At 37.1% G+C, this 22,819-nt stretch overlaps 1 protein-coding gene across 1 annotated transcript in view; it reads left to right on the top strand.

Moving 5' to 3' along the window:
- Positions 1-22,280, top strand: part of RFX6 (regulatory factor X6) — a 33,110-nt gene extending 10,830 nt beyond the window's left edge. Inside the window, exons 6-19 of the mRNA XM_059842239.1 lie at positions 2,062-2,089; positions 5,583-5,690; positions 7,967-8,044; positions 8,138-8,251; positions 10,178-10,227; positions 10,672-10,831; positions 12,252-12,396; positions 13,634-13,743; positions 15,793-15,910; positions 16,998-17,120; positions 18,365-18,574; positions 19,082-19,591; positions 20,539-20,757; positions 21,493-22,280. Coding sequence (XP_059698222.1) covers positions 2,062-2,089; positions 5,583-5,690; positions 7,967-8,044; positions 8,138-8,251; positions 10,178-10,227; positions 10,672-10,831; positions 12,252-12,396; positions 13,634-13,743; positions 15,793-15,910; positions 16,998-17,120; positions 18,365-18,574; positions 19,082-19,591; positions 20,539-20,757; positions 21,493-21,659 — 2,140 coding nt within the window. The 3' untranslated portion in view covers positions 21,660-22,280. The remainder of the gene's footprint in view (positions 1-2,061; positions 2,090-5,582; positions 5,691-7,966; positions 8,045-8,137; positions 8,252-10,177; positions 10,228-10,671; positions 10,832-12,251; positions 12,397-13,633; positions 13,744-15,792; positions 15,911-16,997; positions 17,121-18,364; positions 18,575-19,081; positions 19,592-20,538; positions 20,758-21,492) is intronic.
- Positions 22,281-22,819: the final 539 nt, after the last annotated feature.

Here is a 22,819-nt window from a genome sequence, read left to right as displayed (position 1 = left end):
AGCAGGATCAATACGTTACGATAGCTGCCTGTTGGTTTGCCAAAGATTAATAGTTCGTAAAACAAATGTCTCTGTTCACATATGGCTTGAATGACGGCTTTCATTGTCTGTGGCAGTATACCTGGATAAGTGGGACTCTGAGAAAAGAAAGGAATAAATGAGTTTATAATCACACATAGAAAATTCGACTGGTGGCAGATTTAGGTCATATCCAAAGAGACCTTTTCCAAGCAATAAGACAAGTGTACAAATTGAGGGTAATTCTGCCAATGATGCTTAAAAAGGGAGGGCTCTCTCCACAGCAGCCCTTAGGGTGAAATAGATTAGAATATTCTATTTATTTGTTTGATATGTATTCGGAGCTGTGGAGGTGTTGCTGGTACACAGTGTATTTTTCTTTCATAATACAGAATTACCTTGAACTAATTGTGCATTTTGTTGACTAAAAGACAGTTATTTTCATTTATAAGGATATAATAATTCTTACTCCTCAGCTTTATGTCAGGTAGGTACAATCTAGTAGGAATGAGTGCAAAGAAAGCGGAGGTTCTGCAAAATTCCCCAAGGCAGGATTTCTGAAGGTATACACTCACATGAAGATGGGATAGATACTCTCTAAGATTTTCAGGACTACTCACTAGATTGGCTGATTAGTAACCTTTTATTTCTGTTAGGACCTGTATGAGATGTTGAATTTTCAGGGTCCAACAGTTCAACTGCCTCCCTATCTGAATTAAAGCAGAAGCTCAGATGCTCATTTTTCGCAGTCTGGCCCATCATAGCAGCTGGGTTTTTCTGTGTGAAGACAATGGTGCAGTTGCTTGGGGTTAAGAACAAGCTTCTGGATAATGAAAGAATCAGGTAGTGTCGGGATTCAAAACTCCCAATTCCTGGCTGCTGCATATAGTGATCCATAAATCTGTCCTTTACCTCTCTTCTAGTCCTTGGGGCTCTGGAAAATCAGTGCTAGCAGATGCTGCCTCTCATTTTTGCTGTACATGCAGTACATTTTGCTGAACATGTGGAAATCCAGAGTCCAAAACAAATACGTCTAGCCTTGAAGTTAATTAGATCCACGTTGTAATCAGCTGAGTGATGCCTTCATTTATACTCAACTATCAACACATAAGGGAACTGTCTAGGTAGCACATGCTGGATTATCATGTGGTGGGAACTGTCAGGTGCCTGTGCCAGGCCCAGGCAGGAGGAATTCCACAACTGCTTAACCTCTGGATTTCTGAGAGCATCTCAGAGAGCAGGAAACAGCCAGGGAGCATCTCAACAGCAGGAAACAATGATATTGCTTCTAATAATTATGAGACTTCATATTGCCCACAGTATCTTATCAGTTGGCAGCTAGTGGTACAGGAAATAACAAAAATCAAACAACATTTATCATTATAGTGATCCATTAGAATCACTATTATTGCACATTCTCTACTTTAATAGTTATAATTTAAAATGTTCTTCAATGACTTCATTGGGAATCTCTCAATTGGACTCTTAATAAGACATTCACTATACAGCAACATATTTTAGCCAGTTAAGGAATCTTGTATCTCAGAAATTTATTTCATTTCATCAAAATAGTACTGTAGTGAATAAAAATAGGAAATCACTATGATTTCTGAATTTTTCTGAGAAATGTAAATTTTAGATATATGTATGTACTTTTTCTACCCTGAATTTACTCAGCTCTGTTAAAAACTCCATGTATTTCCTTAAAAAGACATTATGGACTTGCACCTATGCTACCCTTTTGCTGTTTGTGGAGTGGCAAAGATCCAAACAAAAAACGTGAAATTGGATTTTATACTTTAGTGTTTAGTCAGTTGTCTTAATCTTCATGTTTTATAAAACATAAGTAGGTTTCCTGTTATCCCCAGGCATTTGAAAATCAGTGGAAGAAGTTAAGGAAAAAAAAAAACCATTAAAAAACCCATAAAAACCTGTAATTGCATTTGGGAAAATGTGATAATTTTTCTAATAGATCATAAATCTATATAATCTCTACAAATGTTCTGCCTAGGAAAAAATAATCAAATGTGTTTACTTCCAAAGGTTCTCTGGAAGCAAGCTAAAGAATGAGGTAAGTGCTGTAATCTGTTTCCTTTTACTTCTGTTATAATACAAGTATTATGTGACCTGTGGTTTCCTTCACATTTTTTTCTTTGAAAATTGCAACATTATTTTTCATTAAATATTAGACTGGATAACTTTTTTAACAAAGCTGAGTATTTGTTCCTCTGAATATTCAAAGAAAAAATAAGATTGGAAAACACCTTTTAGGGTTCCCATTGCAATCCAGTTACCCATAACTGTATTTAAGCAAAGGATCAAGCTCTAGCTTTATTTTTTTAACATGTTACTTTAAGAGGATTTTTCAGAATCTCGTATGTCTGACTGGAAGCTGAAAAGAACTTTTTTTTTTTTAAATAAATTTGTGCCTCCTAGTCAGAATTGCCTTTTTTGCTCTTTTTGTTTTTTTGCTCTTCATGACATTTTTTTTTATATCTTTTTGGTGCTTTTGCTTGCTGGATGAGACAAACAGCAGCTTTTAGTAACTTACCAGCCATATAGCCTTCTACTGTACTTGTTCTGATTTGAATATATTTAGAGTAAAATAAATCATAAAGTCTTGTAAATGGTATGTTTCCAATTGCTATTGGAAATAGCCCTTCTGATGAACCCTAGAAAGGAATCTGCTTTGTTGGTTTTTGTTCTCCAGCCCCCCTCAAGTAGTCTACATTTTTATTACTATATACTATGGTATAGTCACTGTCATTCTGGTCATATTAATAGTAGAAAATTATGGATTATTGTATATTAAAGGTTAAGGGTTGTTCACAGTATTTTTATTTGGTACTGAGTTCAATTGTCATGGAATATCCTGCATCCATATTATTATCTCATGAATCTGCGAAAGGTCATAGGGACATCTCTGCTACATTGCCACAAAGAAATGTCTCTAACGTGCAGTATGTGTTGAAATATGACTGGAGGTGTTTGGGATATTGCTAATTGGCATGGGCCAAAAGAATGCCAGAGGCCATTCTGAGTGATACTCTTCCAGTATTGCCTGGGAATGTTTCCTGACACCATTTAATTTACTAGACTAAATATGTCTTCTGTGATCAACTGACACACAGCAAGTCTTTCACCTTTTTAATTTCCAGATAAGCAACTCCTAGCTGATAGCAGACATTTTTATTTGTCCCTGAGAGTGTAGTTTTGCTCTATTGATTTTCATCCCCCTTATTACAGTTATCTCAAAGCCATCCACGTCTTTCTACATGACCTCTTGGTCTTTCTCTGTTGATGATTTCATTAGCTCATGTCAACCAATTTGATCTATGAAATGTTCAGTCAGATCAGCCCCAAGTCTGATCTTTGGGAGTTTTCATTTCAATCCCTTTTCAACTGAGTAGTTTCCTTGTCAACAGAACTTGTTAGCATTTCAGCCAGAGTCAGTTTCTTAAACATTTTTACATTCTTTTACTAATCCCCACTCTCACCAGCATAACTGATCATTTCCCATGGTGAACCTATGTAAAGTATTTTAGTGAGGTTCAGATAGATTAGATCTGTTGGATTTTCCCTGTTCAGATAAAATGGCTATCTTATCAAAAAAAGATAGTGCTATGTCATGGGATATCTCCAACATATTCATGAACACTACTGAAGCATTCATTTGTCCAGAGTTTTGGGATGGAAGATATCAGGTTCGTTTGGCATAAATGGATGCATATTTTCTTCCATCTCTGATGTTGCATTCACAGTCTGCCTTGGAATTGACAATCCCACAAATCTGTCTTGTTTCTGACTCAAAATTCCTCTGTTCTCCCAGAAAAAAATGTTCATAGATAAGTTGGTGGAAATAAATGAGAAAGGGCAAATCATTGTGAGTTCTTGATTGTCTAGCTCAGTATTGTCTGAAACTATTCAGGCAGGTCTTAAGAGAAAAAAAGTATTTAATGGTCAAAACTGAATTATAATAATCTTAGTGTACTGAAATTTTGGCATTATATTTTCATTAGTGTGAACAGGTGATAGATTTGTCCTTTTCCATGCTTGAAAGTACATGCAATTAGGTATTCCAAAAAGATTTACAACAATTGCATAAGGTGTGATTCTCAGTGGGAACTTAAAGACATTGAAAAGATGTTAAAGCACTGATTGTCTAAATATACTGAGTAAATGGGATTTGAATGAGCACTTATTGAGTGCCAGGGACACTGTTTACTTCTGGTATGTTTTATCACATTTTCTAGTATTCTCTCTGTAGGGGGAGATATCAGCAAATTCTTTTATCTAAACCAGTTAGTGCACCATTAGAGTCTACATGGTTAATTAGGCAGATAATATTACTGTCATTATCTTAATGTTAAATGGCCATTAGAAACAGATGGCATTAAATTGAAAGGGCAAGTGGCAGCAGGTTAAAATATTAAGCCTAGAACTGAGGCACAGTCATATAAGTCCATTAGCAAGGTAAAAACATTGCCAATTATCTTCTCAAACCTCCCACCACAATCTCTGCCTTTTTTTTAAATGAACAAATCCCTTTTAATCAGGGCTTTTAATATATTTCATGGGTAATTGCATAATAAAATCATTAGAATTACTCCTGTTAAAAAAATACCCTCCTTATTGCCTGATAGGCAATTATAACACTATAGAAGTATTGACATGAAGAAGTACTAATGTTTCTAAATTTCTACAATTTCTTTTACTTAGGGCTTTATATGTATTTGGAGAGTAGATAGCACAGGCAAAATTAGTTTGCATGATGTATGCTTTTGGTTTTTTGCTGTGTGTTTTGTCAGACATATCACCCTTTCAAAATAGGGCTACATTTATGTGGCATGAGTCAATTACAGGTATGGTTTTCTGAATTTAGTATTTGAGAGAATTTCACTTGAAACTGACCTCCAGTTTATAAGTCAACATTTACAGAAATGCACATTTGCACACTTTTACACTATATGTTGCACTATATACCTACCATTCCCACTTCAGTGAAATCTACCTGTAGGTAAAGGGGCAGGAAAAGGTCACTTCAGTTCCATTCAAATGCCTTATGCAAGATCATAAATTTCATGCATTAGTACAGAAGGAGTCTGCACAGAAGTAATAAGATTTTCCGCAGGAATATGCAGAAGGCCAGCTTGTGGCTCTGCACACTGACTTTACATAAGGACTGGTTAGGCTAAAATAGAATGAAGGGTTTAAGCCAAATGAATGCAGTCCCATGAGAATAACTACAGTTCAGCCAGTTAAGGGCAGAACTGTGACACAGATTGTATTTTTTCTCTTGAGGATGAGGGTTTCACCTTAATCATAGCATTTGAGACCTCAAGAGTGTTCTGTGGAGTTTAGATATAGACACATATTTAATTACCTTCCTGAGCTGGGGTCCAGATCTGGATAAGCATCAATAGTTTTGAAGATCTATCTGAAGGCAAGTATTGTGGAACCTTGAGAGACTCATGAAGTAATATACAAGTTTAGCTTGAATTTTTGGTTTCAGATGTAACAGTATTAGCTATTTCAATGTTCCTGCTTTTCCCCTTCCTTTTCAGGGTGGTTTTACTCGTAAATATTCTCTGAGCTCCAAAACTGGAACACTCCTCCCAGAGTTTCCAAGTGCTCAACACCTTTTGCTTCAAGGGTGCATTTCTAAAGACAAGGTAAAAAGTGAGCTCCTTCTCCTCTGTCTAAGAGATCAAAAATTTGCCTCAGAATGTTTCTTCATATCTTAGCCTTTGAGGTATTGACATGAAAGAGCCAGAAATGTCCATAATCAAACAGAGGTGACTGATTTATAGAGGGGGCAAACCTTTACTAACACCGATTAACTGGCTTTCCAATGGAAAGGTGGTTGAATTATTTACCTATTAACTGACCCAGTATTTTACAAACTGATGGTATGTAAGACGGGGAGAGCAAAACAAACAAATAACTGAGAGTTGTATTCTTTACAAAGCCTTTGGATTTAAGGTAAATTTTGTTCTGATTAGAACAAAAATAATTCACAACAAATAGATGAATTTTACTGTCTTTCATAAATTATTTGAAAAGCAGCTGAAAATCTGAACATGTTTGGGTTTTTTTAAAATTACTTAAATCGATACTTGGTATTACTTACCCTAAGGATAACTCTTCAGTTGGAAATACCTCTCATGTTTTATGTCTTTGACTCTCTTACTGTGTGTTACATCTGTGTTGTTTCTTGTCCCCTTACAAGCTGCTACATTGTGCTAGAAATCCTTTGACAGACATTTAGAACTTTTCAATTTAGTCTTCAGTGCCAGTGAGAGTGATGACTGGTTTGAGACACGTTGTTTTTAGAGCCCCTCCTCCTAAGCTTGTTCTGAGAAAGTAGTGAAGCCTAGAATTCCTGTAGGGAGAAGCTAAACAAAAGGAGCCATCTTGGCTGGAAATCTTACCATTCATAAAGAAAGCCCAAGAACTGGTATACTTAGCACTGTGCACCACCTGCTGCTATAGTCTCTATCAGTAAAGTGACATTTCTCATATAGACAGCATTCTCATTAAATTTAAATCTGACAAATGTTTGAGGTTCCCTGGAGACCCAGCACAGCAGTATAAACAAACAGATTTTTTCTGCTCCAAAAATGGAGAAAAACTGGCAATTTATTCTCTCTTCATTGGCTCAGCAGCATTGTGCATGACAGTCTGGGGGCAGACTTACTGAGTTAGGAGGAGACTGTGGGAAAGATGAATTTCTGTGTATCCTGCATTTTCCTTTCTTGCTGCTCTTTTCTCTTTTCTTATTTTCTAATTTCCTGTTTTCTTTTCACACTGCCTTTTCCCTCCTTCAGCTTATCTGACCAAAGGTTATTGAAACTAAGATATTTAGGTACTTTGTTGAAGACAGCCCATACGTGAAGTTTGACTCCTGCATTAAACTCTTAAGGAGTTGCTTGCAACTCAAATGTCTGGAGAGCCCATAAATACAGCAGTCTGCACTAAAATAGATGGATAATTCCCACATTTAATATTTCTGGAGAGAGCTTACACAACCTTTATACTTCCATCAACTCCTTTCAAAAACAATTCTTTAAAATGTTCTTGAGCACTTTGCTATTGCTTTTCAAAGATAACATGGTTAAAGAAGCAGCTCTGAAAGTCAGAAAGGTCTGGTTTCAACGAAATCTGCATTCTGAACCTATTGCAATAAGATGGCACCAGCTCAATTCAAAATCTGATAGTAGTTTGCTGGAGAAGTTGATAAACTATAACAAACCTTCTGTAACTCAGGACCATAAGAATGGTTTTGCTAGCCCTTTTCCTTCCTTAAATGAGTTTGCATATTTCTTGTCTTAAAATTTGTACAATTTTTAAAAATTAGTACTTTTTTTTTTTCTTAAATAAGGGAACGCTCCATTCAGATAAAGTAGACTGATGAGATGAAAGGGACTTCTGCTTTTTTAAGTTGAGTTCATGTGAGGCAGTGATTAAACTTTGACCAAATGACTGGCAGCTATTTTCTCATTTGTCCAGCTAGATGATGTTTCAGAACACTCATAGACGCCTATAGTAGCCTAATGATTAACTTGCACTGCTCTTTGGGATTAATCTTAGCTTCAGAAAGGTGAATTTACTTTACTATCTGACTGACTAATCTAGCTATTGCCTTACTTTATTATCCACATTTTCACAGTGTATACAGGTTCATGTCTGACCACAGCATCAGTGCTTGACTTTAATAATGACTTAAATAATGCTTGAATAATAATGATATAAAGCTGTTGATAAAGCTATAGATGAGTGATGTCCTCATCACTTCTGGATATACAGGCTGTCTATTTTTAAATATACATTGCAATACAGTTTATATTATGTTTTTAAATGCTAGCTACACAAAGCAAAACTTAGATCACTGTAGCAGTAAAGGAAAGATTTAAGAAACTCTGTTTAATATTTCTTTCTTCCAAAACAGGTAGATACTCTTATTATGATGTACAAAACACACTGTCAGTGTGTCCTTGACAATGCAATCAATGGGAACTTTGAAGAGGTAAGGTTGTTTGAACACACACTCTTGGTACACATGCGTGGGAAAACAAGAAAGCATGATTTATGTCTATGAATCTGGTTCCTATTCCTTTAGATCCAGCATTTCCTATTACATTTTTGGCAAGGAATGCCTGACCATCTTCTTCCTCTGCTTGAAAATCCCATCATCATTGACATTTTCTGTGTCTGTGACTCAATACTGTATAAGGTAAGTTAAGCATTTAGCTACATGAATAATCTCCCCCACAGTACAGCTTCTGCATCTGTAAAAAGATAGAATGACAGGATGACATGACTGATTTCTGCTGTAAATCGGCAAGGAAGTCACTGAAATCAAGAAATAAAATGGGCACCTGTAAGAGCTGAACTCCAGTCTCAGCTCAGCTGAACACAGGCAGCACAGCAACAGTGAAACCTTGACAGACTTGCTTGAATGAAGCTAAAAGAAACGCTCATGTGCTCACCGACAAGGCTAACTAAGGTAATCCTGGATGAAAACTGAAGCCTTGTTTTCACTGAAAAGATTATTGCAATTTCTACCAGAAAAGAGAGTGTGTGGCACACCTGTAGGGTGATTCCACATGCTGGCCTGCTGCTCACAGGTTATGTCAGGCCATGGTTTCATGCTACCAAGCTGGAACAATACTGGGTTAAGACATTCTTGCCCCTCCTGCCAGCTGCCTTTCATTTCTGTTGCCTTTTTGCTAGATCTACCAGCAAAACTGCTGCACTCTAAACTGCTCTGGGTTTAAAAACATTCAAGGAATACTTGTTTTGCAGAACTTGTGTACCAATGAGTTCTGTGATCTAACTCATGGCATGACTGCATAAAAAGTTCAAACCAAGTGATCCTTAGTGTTGCAAGGTCAGGAATAAGTTATAGAGTGCTGGGAAAAAAACATTATTTATGCCACCAAGGTTTCCTGAGTTTTTCACTTGGAAAGTCAGATCAGATGATTATTTAGTAGATGCAAAGTACTTTAAGTTTTTTTGATAAGACATCCAGAAATAGGAAAGGATTCTCATATAAGTGTCTGTCTAACAGATTTCATATCAGATATTGATAAGAAGAAATAAGTATTGGTTTAATAGTAAGCACCAGCCAATCAAAGCAAAAACTTGAAGCTTTTTACCTCTGATGCCTTGTTGTAATCTGTCTTTCTTTACTGTACAAAAATATGGGGGTAAGATCCAGAAAAGATGAAAACATATATTTCTTAGAAGCATAAAAAGCTGTAAAGTAAGAAGTGTTTTAGTTAGCATAGTAAAGCAAAGGTAATTAGCATTAAGAATCATAATTACTACCCAGGAGATCAGTCATTAAGCCTCATTTACTTGTAGAGGTTATAATGTACCTTGAGTTTATGAGGTTTTTCCTGCTCTAAATGTGTTGTCTCAATAGATTCAATATTAACTTTATTTATGATAGATTTAATGTGACAGAAGAAGAAATACTAGAGGAGCATTAAATTATAGATTGAGTAAGACCGAATTTCTCAGAAGTTCATAAATTTGCTATTGTGCCTCTTCTTTGTCTCTTACTATTTCTTACCTATAATCATGTTAGATATTCTTGACATCTGACAGAAGGAAGAAGGAATTGCATTGGATTGTTATCAAACTATTTACATTAACAGAGAAAGGAGATTTCTGGAATATTGTCAAACAACTTTGTCCTCCACAGTAATATTCCCTAGGGGGCATGCCTGATGGAAGAGTTTTTGCCAAAACTGTTCCACACCACACTTAGCTACAGAGAACTCTATGGCTAAACTCTGAATGCCTGCAGTGCCATGTCCAGTTTGGTAGAAAGAAGAGTCAACAGCACTGAAGGACTTGGGAGATGCTTGATTGTCTGCTTTACAGAGATGCGGTGATGCTAGAAAAGACAAAGTGTTTATTCATCTCACGTTTGCTGGTTTCCCTTCTTTAAGACAGGGGGGATAGCATGTCTTGTTTGGGTTTTTTTCTCATTTTACAGCTAGGAAGATACACACTAAGTATATAAATGTCTCATAAGTTTCTGTCTAATAGTGATTGGAAAAATCCAGGCATATAAATATCTAGACATGAATGAATGAATAAATGAATGGCCAGTGGAAGCATGATGTCATTTTCTGTTAACTTTTTGAAGGTTCTTACAGATGTACTCATCCCTGCAACAATGCAAGAAATGCCAGAAAGGTAGGTATTTGAAAATAATCATTGTACATTCTGATTTTTAGGCATATTCCAGATAAATACTATATTATTTATTTATATTATTATAAATAAATAATATAGTAATTCTATATCCTCACAGTATTTATGCTCATTTTTAGAACAGTAGATTATGTATGGAAAAATAGTGTCAGCTCTGAGGGCAGCTACAGAACAGCCTTAAAATATTAGATAGCATTTTAGTGTCTCAATTGGCCCACAGTTTTTCCCAGAAGAAGTATGTATCAATATGTAGTCAATATATAGATCAGCGATTGATCAATTCCTGTTTCTTTTGGTAACACCTCAGGAGGAATTTCCAGATATGTTCAGAAGTCTGTTAGCCATAGATTGAAACTCAATTATTTAAACTAATGCCAGACAATTTTTACTGGTGATTCTCTAAATCACTTTTTGTTTCCCTTACAGTTTACTGGCAGATATAAGAAGTTTTGCAAAAAACTGGGAGCAGTGGGTTGCTTCTTCTTTGGAAAATCTACCAGAAAGCCTGATAGATAAGAAATTGCCTATTGCAAGAAGATTTGTTTCCTCCTTGAAAAGACAGACGTCATTCCTACACCTAGCACAGGTAAAGAGAATAAGATTATACATTCAAAAATGTGTCAGTTGTAGTCATTGTCCCTTTCTGGCTATACAGGAGATGCATTATTTTTTCAAGTTTGACCTTCAGCCATGGAAGACTTAAATCTTGTAGTTTTAACCATGAAATTAGATAGTGACCATAAATAGATCTGACCAGAACTTTAAACTTTTGTACCAGAAAAGAGAGCAAAGAGCATGGTTGTAATGAACTGACATCACAGGAACTATTTTCAATAAAACAATCAAGTGGAATATATGTGTATTTTGGGTAGTACCAAATTGGAAAAATACCGGATGATCCTTCTTGCCTAGCAAAGATTCACTACTTCCATGTTGTTCTATTTCTATTTCTATTTCTATTATTTCTATTTCTATTTCTATTTCTATTATTTCTATTTCTATTATTTTTATTTGAGTTTTGAGTGGAAAGAAGAAATGGGAGTGACAGTTGGAGACTCCAAAGCTATGTTGTCAGGATACAGGTATCTGCAATTAGGAGTCACCTCCATCTGATGGTTTTGTAGATTATCCAAAAGGATACAATGCATATTGTTTGTAAATATTGTAAAGGACACAGTCCTCACAAATAACTGTAGGCACATCAGAGATTCATCTTGACATGGTTTTGTCTTTCATAAATACAAAAGCAGTATATAGGTGATCTTGTTAAGATAATCTGATAGGAAGGCACATTAGAAGAGCATCAGGAGTCTAATGAAAGGGAAACATCTCATCTGATCTGTGATAATCCCAGCCATGACAATGAAATTAAACATATTAAGATTTGTCTCTGAGCAGTTTTTTGGGCCTGTACTGGTTTTGGCTGGGATAGAGTTAATTTTCATCATAGTATGGGTCTGTACTTTGGATTTGTGCTGGAAACTATTGATCATTCAGGGCTATTTTAGTTACTGCCACACACAGCCAATGTCTTTTCTGCTTCTTTCACCACACTGCCAGCAAATAAGTTGCAAGAAAGCAAGTAAGCTGGAGGGGCACAAAAATTTAGCAGGGGACATAGCTGGTACAGCTGGCCCCAGCTGATCACAGGGATATTCCTTACCACAAATCAACAATAAAACTGGGGGAAGTTTGGTAGGGGACCACTGCTCAGGGACCTGGCTGGGCATTGGTCTGTTGGTGGTGAGAAATTGTTTTAATTGTTGGGTTTTGGTGTTTCTTTTAAATTTTTAAATCATTATTGTTGTTGTTATTTTTATTATTTCTTAAAAAAAAATCAAACTGTTTTCAACCTAACTAACTAGTGTATTTACTTCTACACTTTTAATTCTTTCCTCTGTCCCTTGGCAGGGTAGGGAGTGAGTGAGTGTCTGTGTGATGCTTAACTACCAGCTGGGATAAAACCACAACAGGGTCTCAGCATTTTACCTTGGTTTCTCTTGCAGATTGCTCGGCCAGCTCTATTTGATCAGCACGTGGTGAATTCCATGGTGTCGGATATTGAAAAAGTCGATTTGAATAGTATTGGTTCTCAGGCCCTCCTTGCAGTTTCAGGGAGCACAGACTCTGATGGAGAAGTTTACAGTGAATGTAAGTCCATGATGATATATTTTTACAGTTAAAAGTACATTTTTTCATTCCATGCCACACCAATCTGCTTGGACTGACTGAGACAGGGCACTCATAAATTCTGCTTTCTCTAATCTAGTTCACCATAAACTTCAGTAGGTTAAGAAAACCAACTGGTTGCCCGGGCATGTCCTACAAGAACAGAAGCTTGTGCTGGAAAGTCATCCCAGCTAGATGACTTTAAATGGTTGCTGAAAAATTCGTTTACATGTCAGTTGCAAACCTCTTTTGAAACTTGGCCCTATCCTATAAGGGGATATTGAACAGATCAGTTCTTGAAAGGTTTGTCTGAAATTCCATTTCATTATGGCCTAATGTAATGGATATTTGAACTAGTTTACTTTTTTTAATTAATCATATTTCCTTCTGAAAGTTGAGCTTTAAAAATCTATGTATTTTCTATTTAGTGTAGCAGCTATTTTCATACACCAAATCGAGTGAAGTATAAATTTTAAGGTAGTTAATTTTCATTTACATTGTTGAAAAATAGATATAGTCATCTTCCCCTGTTAAAAAGAGAACTTTGTCATAGGAGTCAAGTTGATCAAAGTTTCAAGAGCTGAAAGGAAAAGCAATGTGGTGTCCTGTAACTATTATTACTTTGATTGTGAAAGCTTGTTCTCTTTAATGATTCACAATTCTATTCACATTTTCACTTGACTTGCCCCTTTCCCATTATTTTGTGTACTTATTTTTTTATTTTATTCTTGGTCTTCTTTCACATTGGTTAAAAAAGAAAAGAGAAATAGCTGGTCCTTCAGGCACTTTTTTGAAAGTGGGAATTGAGGAAAATAACTTTATATTCTATTGTGAGAAACTTGTAAAATATGAAGGAAACGTAAGACACTGCAAATCTGTAATATTACAGAGAAAGCTTTATTAGCAAACGTAGTACTAGAAAGGTTTGCAAGATTGAATCTACAAAGGAATGGAAAATACAACAATCTTATTTTGCTTTTTATTTTCTTATAAAACTTCAGTGTCTTACAACCTGTACCATTGCAATGCTTAAGTAATTAAAATGCACGTGTGTGATGGATGTGTGTGTGCTTGCTTTGCTGGGGAATTACTTATTTCTTCACTGCTCTAATTCTTTGATTTTCCTTTCCATGCTACAATATTGTCATATGGCTGGTGAGTGGCTTTTTCTCATGTTCAGAATAGAGTGCAATGATATGTTCTCCTTTTTACATGGTAGATGACTCTATTACAGTGTTCCAAGAACTGAAGGACCTCCTAAAGAAGAATGCCACTGTGGAATCATTTATTGAATGGTTGGATACTGTGGTTGAGCAAAGGGTTATCAAGGTACCTTTCAAATGTTCTGCCTGACTCCAGACCAAATCCTACTTCCCTAACTCCTTATGCAGCCCCACTGATTTTCCACAAGGAATTTTCATCTCTGCTCCTATCTCCTTTACTGTGACAGGGAAGTTTGTAATTTGGTGTCAAAGATTCTAGTGATATAAGTCCAAATTAATCATGCTGAGTGGTCTTATGTGTGTGACAAACTAAGTATTGTAGCTAAGACACTAAAGTCAGCACTTTCACAAATTGTACCCGACAGAAACCCTCTGACCTTATGTGTGCCTGCAGAATTGCAGGGGGATTGCTCTGAGTAAGGTGAGCAAAAGTTGTTTCTTAGAGAAGCAATCTTCTCTTCCATGGCATTTAGGTGGTACTGTGTGTGGTATAAGTTACTGCAACAGGTGGATTCAGAAGTAGCTAGCCTCCTGAAGGATTTCTACATTTCAGGATGGAGGATACAGTTTTGTAGCTTTGTAAGGTGCTTAACTCAGTAATTGATGGTTTTGATGGGATTCCCCTTCCCATCTCCAATTACCAAGACACATTTTCATCACAAGCATTTTATATGCATGCAGTTGTGTAGGGATTAATAAACTACAGCTCAGAACAAAAGATAGGATTTTTTCTTATAGCTAAGTAAAAGGTATTTACCTAATTTGTGACTCTAATTACTGTTAACTAGTAGAATGAGGTGTTGCATATTGTTGGCTAATAGCTGAGCACTGGTCTTCTCATCAGACTTTTTTAATCTGAAAATACAATACCTTATTCATCATTTTAGGTAGCATCTTGATATGAATGGGTGCAAAAGGATGAGACAGTACAGTGAGCATCAACTGGCTGGCAGAAGAGAGACTGCCACTTACAGGAAAACCATAGGCATGCCCTTTTTCCTTTCTTTGCCTGTTTTCCCAAATTTCAATGGAGGCAGCAATAATTTCTTTCTTTTTAAAGTACTCTGTGTTTCCTAACAATTGCTGACACATGAGAAGCACAGTGAGGAGCTTTGGGTTACTCAGGGCAGCAGACCCAAAGCAAGTCCTCACATACACAGAAATCTCCCTAGGCAAAAAAATCCAATTGAAGCTGAGTAATCTCAATTTATTTTAGACTGGAATGATTATGGTCTAAATCTCATTCCACAATTTAGAAGACAATTCCTGATAAGCAAGTCAGGCAGAAAAGGTGAAGCAATTTTCCATTCAGCATCTACTATGTGATACCATATTATTAAAGATAACGGGTATGGTTCCTAGCATTGTTTTCATGTACTTAAGGGAAGAAGTACCAACAAGTTTTGATATGAACCTAGGTCAACTTGAGCAGAAGCTAATCATTTACAGAACATGTAATCCTTCCACTGCTGTTTGCCTTCTGTTCATGCTAAAGTGTGGCTACTGTCAAACTCACACAACAGCTTCTTTCTGCCTGCTGTTGGAGAAAGTAACAGGGCATATATTGCCACATGAACAAATCACTGTCAGAGCAAAGTGACTGTATGGAATGAGCAGTATTAAAAGCATCACTTTGATCATCATGATGGTAACATACCATTCTGTAAGAGAAATTCTGACCAGTATTACACAGATTTAATTAAAGTATAAAGACTAATTCCTGTTCTTTGTTTTTATGTGCCAGAGGGTGGGACCTTCCTTCCTTCCTTCCTTCCTTCCTTCCTTCCTTGCCTGCCTGCCTCTCTCCCTGCCTCTCTCCTTGCCTCTCTCCCTTCCTCACCTGTGTAGTTACAGAACAACTTGGCACCTTTAATACTAGAATATGGAGTAATTTATGTCCCATCAGGGCCCAAGCAGTAAGCAGTTTGCTTCATCTGACATTGACAGACAACATTCTATGACTGCACTGGAAGGAGTGGAGGCTGCTGTTTTACCAAGTTAGGTCACAGAGCGGGGAGATGGTTTGAATCAGTCAACTTGATTCACTCTGCCCCATCAGCCTGAGTTAAGGAGTCCTTGAACTCTCAGGGATATTCAGTTCTTCTCTCCCGTTGGCAGAAAGCATACCTAACAGTATTTTACTGTTCTCTTTCAGGCAAGCAAGCAAAATGGGAGGTCTTTAAAGAAGAGAGCTCAGGACTTCCTTCTGAAATGGAGCTTTTTTGGTGCTCGAGTCATGCATAACCTAACTCTAAACAATGCATCAAGTTTTGGTACCTGAGCTTTATAAAAACACTCATGTTTTGTGCATATATTTTAAACACTTACCAGCTTTCCACTGTTTCCTATGCTGAGGAACCCATCCTTATCTAAAAATTCTTTGATCAAAGCCACAAATGTTATTTGATGTATTTTTCAAACTAATATTTCACACTAAATGCTAGCAATATTTTTTGCTGGTAACCTGTGTCACGGGGTTTTTTGTAAATGGTATTTTTCTTTTGACTTGCTTTTTTGGTACTGCTTTGATATTTAAGTGCTAGAAGGTTTGTTTGTTTTAATATGGCAATGACTGCATATCTCAGTATAAGAGACAAAAGATTTAAATTATTTTTTTTACCCTTGGATCAGTTTGGTAAAAAAATACTGTTGTATATAAGTTCTTGTGCATGATGTTTTAATAAAAGCAAAAGAAATTTAGCAGTCACCACACGCTTAATTCTGTAATCAGCAGATGATTCATTTATTAGTTTGTGGCTTTTAAAAATTAAGGGTCACACATGCATCTTTAGGAATGTTTACAGTTTTGGGAACACTCAGAAAGAACCTTGTATAAGAGAGAAGATGGCAGAGCAAGTGAAACAAACTCTAGTATGTAATGTCATATGTTTAGTCATAGGTACATTATTATCTAAAATTCAGAGGGTATTTGAAATGACTGGATGGACACATACTTTTTTTTTAATGTGATATATCCTTGAAATAAGGTCAAAGACTTTACCAGTTATTGTCTGGTTATTTAACACAAGGCAAACAGAAATAGAGCAGAGGCATTCTAGCAGACTTCAGCCTTATCTAGTTCCTCTGTGTGCTCTCTTCAAGTATAAAGCATGTCTCACTTTCATCAGTATTTTTCTTTGATGTAATTAGTGGTCAAATAGCCTACAGGACAGTAAACAATTGAGCTAGGTGGGCCAGTGCAAAGAGAGATTAGAGCTAGAAGTTAGGCACTATTCCTTGTTGGTCTTGCCAGGTCATTTAAAGTCCACAATTATTTGTTTGTTTCACTGGCTTCTTGTGGAGTGGTGAGAGATGGTCACAAAGATAACTCAGCTACTCTCTCTCTTTCTGCTCCAAAAGGTTCTTTTCATTTGATCCGCATGTTACTAGATGAGTACATCCTGCTTGCCATGGAGACACAGTTCAATAACGACAAAGAACAAGAACTCCAGAATCTACTGGACAAATACATGAAGAATTTAGGTAACTAGAGCTTGCTTCTTTTGCAGATACTCCGGTATGTTTAGAAATTGATGTATTTGCTTAAGCAGAAGCAAGTTTACTGTATTCTGCTGAAGGTGTGGTTAGGTGCAACATTGTCAAATTCACCTGAAAAGTTTGTGACCATTCACTCAGCAATTCATTCCCACCTTCCTACCACAGTTCACTTAATAAAATTTTGTTGGAATGTCAATACTAAGGATCACTGAAATGATCTTGGATGCAGCAAAGACTTAGAGGTACATGTGAAGGGCCATGAACTGAAGTTTGAAAAGAGGTATAAATAGCAGAAAGGGCCAGGAATTCCTAATCCAGTTTTTCCCCAAAGCTTAAATATGTAATTACAACTTGAACCAGGAATCTATTAAATGTTACCAGAGTGCAAATATCCCTTCGATGTCAGAACACAAGTTTGGAGCCCTATTTGCCATGTGGTTGAAGTATTACTATATGGAAAAGAAATAAAATTATTTGAAATCAGTATCCTTAACATTTTTCCTCTACCAGGCTTCTTCAAAGTTAGACAGTTTGAAATTATATCTTCCAGGTCCTTTGCTGTAAAAAGAATGAAGATTGATTTGAATCAAGTTCTGATCCAAGTTAATAATTGAAAATCTAGTGAAACTTCAGAAACTTGCTGAATTATTTTTTATTAGCATAAACACTGGCAGTCAATCCTTAACTTTTTAGTTGTTGTTACTCTAAGTCAGCACTTTGCTATAGGAAACATGCATAGGATTTGTCTGACATTAAGTGCTGCACTTCTTTCAATTCAGCCTCCAGAAGAAAAACTTGGCCTGTGTGGCAGTTGCCTTATCCATGTATGTTTAAGTGAAGTACTTGAAACCATAAGGCAGAATCTTTGCTCTGAAGAACAGCAAAACTGACCTTATCAATAGTCTGCAAAAAGCTGAAGAACTCTTGAGTATTACAAATGCTTTTCTCTAGATATCAATAGGAAAAGAGAGTTCAGGTATTCTAAATCTGCCATTGTTAATTCTTTAGGATGAAATGTTGATTCTGATTCACTCTTAATGCACTTTGCTTGACTTCATTGTTGACATTTACTTCAAGGGAATAAATCTGATTCATACTTTGAATATGATGGCTTCAGTAAGGAGCTGAAACTGTGTGATGTAGATCTGTGATCAGGGAAGATGATACAAACAGAACTTGTGTGCAGTGAGGATATAAGAGCCAACAAGGGTTTTTATTTGCCTTTCCAGATGCAAGCAAAGCCACCTTCACTGCATCACCAAGCTCTTGCTTCCTAGCAAATCGCAACAAAGCCGCTCCTGTGCCCAGTGACACTTCAGTCAAAAACGAGTGCCTAGGAGAGCAAACCTATGTGTCCTTGTCAGCTGGCCAGCCCAGCAGTGCACCTTCTGGTCTGAGCACCTTCACCACAGGAGATGGGGAGAGTATGCAGCTGACAGGTGCGTATCAGCTCTTCCAGTTTCTCCTTCCCTAATTTGCTTGTTAGTCTTTCATGATGCTGTAGGAGGAACAGTGACCATGTGCATTTAGGAAGACCTCCAGTAAAGAACATTTCATGACCTAACCTTCTGTGGTGATTTACAGAAGTCAGCAATTGTAATTACCCTGCCAGTCATAGTTCCTCTTGGAAAAATGGTAAAACTCTCTTAGAACTCTTGGCTTGGTGAGGTTCTTGTGAGTAGAGAATGAGCAGTAAACCTGGAACACATAAGGAGTGTTACTGTTGGGAATTCCCTCTGAATGTGGCACCTCAAAGGTGGAGAATGAAAGGGAGAAGTTTTATACCCTGAAGCCATGAAATAAAAGCTGTGAATTATATAGGTGGAGGGCAGTGCATATCTTTTGTAAAGGTTTCAAATGGTAATCCGCGTGTCATTAGAGGGTTTGTGTCTAACAGCAGTACTGAGGTTTGGACACTGATCATGGTTAATGTTTATTTATTCCAGATCAAATGGAGCTGTCTCAAAGCACTGGTCACCTCATGACTCCACCCATTTCACCAGCCATGGTCAGCCGAGGAAGTGTTATCAACCAGGGCCCAATGGCTGTGAGACCTCCCAGCGTAGGTCCCATGTTATCGACACATTCACAGTGCTCTTCCTACTCAGAACCCCTTTATCAGACTCTGTCACAGAATAATCAGAATTACTATGGAAACAATTCCAATTACCAGGCTATGTTCAGGACACAAGCCCATTCCGCTCCAGGAGTTTACGACCACAGAGCAGAGCCCAGCCGATTCAATGCCTTGAGTGAACAGCAGTTCTCCAGAGACTACTTCAGCAACAGTTGTGCTGTGTCTCCCTACAATGCCAGATCCCCTTCCAGCTATGGTCCCTCCAACATGTCTCAGGACACACACAATATGCAGTTTCTGAATAGCGGGAGTTTCAATTTCTTGAACAACTCAGTGTCTACATGTCCAGGAGCAGCTTATCCTGCTAATGCTTCCAACGGTATTAATACATATTTTCTTTTTCCTTTTGTTTCTCTTTCATTGCTGGAGTAAAACACGTTTTCTCTGCCTTTTTTTCTGTGAAAGATATATTTCCCATTTTATTTATACATTCTTGTGTTCCATTTCTCTGATAGCACACAGAGGTTATAAAGCAGCTTAATGAGCTACTTAAGGGTTTTCCTCTGGTGAATCCTCAGTTGACCTCAAATGCATCTGCTGCCCTATGTTAATCTTTGTTATCATCGCCATGTCTTGCACAAAGAAAGCAAAACTAGGGTGATCTTATTGTTTAACAACCTCTTGAAAAGCCCCCAAAACATTTGCTGTGAAACAGAGCAGACACAAGATAGCTTACCTCAGGGATCAGCATAATGGATCATTCGAGTTGCAGGGTGGAAAGAAGTATAAAAATGTGCACTAGAAATCGCTGGGGACTTTGTCCCTCTCATTTCTCATACTTTAAATGTAAAATTACTGCTTCTGAGGTATAGTCAGCAAAACACCTCCCTCTTCTGGAGGAAAGGCACAGTGGAAATGTTACTTTCATATGGATTTGTCTGTGCAGTGAGTACATATTACCCTGCAGTCTTTCCATGTATGCTTTCCCATGTCGTAAGCTTCAGAAGGAAGCACTGACTGTGCTTAGGACTCCCAGTGGTGTCTCTTAAGGCCAATGACTGCAGGCTATGTTTGATTCTGAACTTAAGAAGGAAAGAAACTGAAGGCATGACTGAACCCTTACCATATTTGGTTTCCTTGTTACCACCTCTCTTTTGGGTCAGTCTTTACATATGCTGCTTATTTTCCTGAGCTGTGTGTGTATATAAATAATCTTATTGTGAAGGGCTTCATCCAGTAACAAGTACTGTTTTTCCAAGGTTATCACAGGCTCATACACTACCCAGTAGTTTCATTCATCTTCTTTTTTTTTTAATCTTCAATCAGGATATTATGGAAACAGCATAAATTATTCAGAATCTCACAGACTTGGAACAATGGTGGACCAACACGTTTCTGTAATCAGCAGTGTCAGCAGCATTCGGCCACTGCCATCCTACAGTGATGTACATGATCCACTGAATATCTTGGATGACAGCAGAAGAAAACAAACAGGCTCCTACTACTCAGAGTCCCCACCTTCAATTGTCTGCCGGACCCCTATGCGTAAGTACAGCCAACAACCGAGGAGCAGCTGTGAACTTTTTAGTATCCTGTCAAATGCTGAGTGTTTAATTGTAGCTCACATACACAATGTATGAAATGCAACATTGCTTGGTACTTAGGATGTGTTTTCCTTAAAAGTGAGTTTAATAAATTTACTTCCATAAGGAGGTCTATAATCCACTGTCCAGGAGCAGTGGAATGATTGGACTGAGTTGCATAAAAACGTGCATTAGGAAACACTTTCTGATTATTAAGTAAGCTAATAATAGACTGGCTTTTCTAGGGTCTCTTAGATATCCTCACTGTCAAAGAGATCAAATGAACCCTGGGTCAGGGGTGTCTCAGTATATACTTTCTGTGCTCAGTATATACTTCCATTCCATGCTCCAATAACTGTGTATTAGGCAAAGCTCCCACTGACAGTGAATTTTAGGCAGAAATACCCAATCCCTAAGGGTTTCTTTTGGTACATGCCTTAAGCAAATAGCAGCTGAGTTTGGTCTCACATTCCAAAAAGGGTTGCATGGAAGATATGAACTAGAGCACTTTATTTCTGCACGAGAATATATCTTCCTACTGCTTAACTGTTAATCTTGCACAGAAGATCAGACATTTCTGTCCTTCAGATGATGTGCCTGGTAGATAGGAGTTTCCATCAAATGAAACTGGATTGTGATTTCTGTTAAATTCAATAAATTGGAAACTTGCAGTGATGGTAACCTTTTTTCCCCACAGCTTCAAACTTGCAAACCACATCTTCGTCCCAGTGTATGTATGGAACATCTGGTCAGTTCCCTTCCCAGGAAAATCTGGAGGTCCATGCCCCACCAAACAGAGATATGGTGCCATCTTTACCACCAATCAACACCGTCTTCATGGGAGCAGCTGCTGGAGGAACCTAACTGAGAGAGACATGTCTCTGCCCTAAGCTTACTTTCCAATCCCAGACATTAAGGCTATGATGATAATCCCCTTCCAAGCTGGTGGAAGATAAAAGTAGTACATATAGGTGTTAAAGAAGCCATTGTTATCAGCCCTCCACACACAAAAAATAGCTATATTTAGATTGGGTCCTGCTTTTGAATCTCTCAGGATTGTTCTCACCATTATAGCTTTTCAGTCAGAAATTCAGGGTGAGCAGAAAGAGACAGTGATTCTTGCATGCAAGAATAAGTTGTAAAGAAATTATTACACCTATTCCTAATTTATTAAAAATGCTATTTTAGTCTTTCACTTATATCTTTTTTTTATGTATATAAAATGTTTATTTAATGCCTGTGTTGCTCATTATTTATTAGGACCACAGAGTAACTGTTTACTTTCTCATATTTGACAGATTGTCAAATGTATGTATCCTACCTCCTATGGAAATGTTTACAAGGTCAGTTTTTACTGTTTTAAATGAAACTAAGCCAAACTCTAAAGTTTTTTACTGTTGTGCTCTGGAAAGTCAATTTCAAATGTTTAGTGCCTACTTGTGTAAGTGAAAGTCCTCAGGAAATAAATAAAACAAATTATGGAGATTTTATTTCTCTTCCTCTTAAAATGAAACCAACAAAACATGCAAATATCATAAGCTAAGTAACTGCAGTAGCCTGCTACTGTAGCTGGATAACTGAAGGAAATGAAACTATGCCACTAAATGTCATGAGATTTCAGAATTACCTGTGGTACGAGCTCAAAGTTTTTTGTGATGAAAATCCATAAAAATAGGTTCATCAGCTTTCACTGGTTTAGGGAAACTGTATAAACTGAGACTGAAGGTAATAAAGATTACAAAAAAATTTTGCAACCCTTCAATAACTATTTTAATTTTAAAAAGTGTTTTACAGAAGCAATGATAATCTGTGCACAAACACACATTTATTTATGTTTCTGGAGAAGCCAAGAATGTTCACTAGTGGTGTTAGAGAGGACACTTACAAAACACACTTCTTGCTATGCATTCATGAAATAGCAGGTGTTATTTTATAATCAGATTATCCCAGCACCAGATTCAAGTTTGGATTTAAATCCACTCCCATTCAGTCCATTAAATATATGCTGAATATTGTGGAATTGA

Source organism: Haemorhous mexicanus, chromosome 3 (assembly GCF_027477595.1).
Source record: "Haemorhous mexicanus isolate bHaeMex1 chromosome 3, bHaeMex1.pri, whole genome shotgun sequence".
NCBI classification, from domain to species: Eukaryota; Metazoa; Chordata; class Aves; order Passeriformes; family Fringillidae; genus Haemorhous; species Haemorhous mexicanus.
The sequence above is the reverse complement of the archived record's forward strand: the minus strand, read 5'-3'. Positions and strand labels throughout refer to the sequence as shown.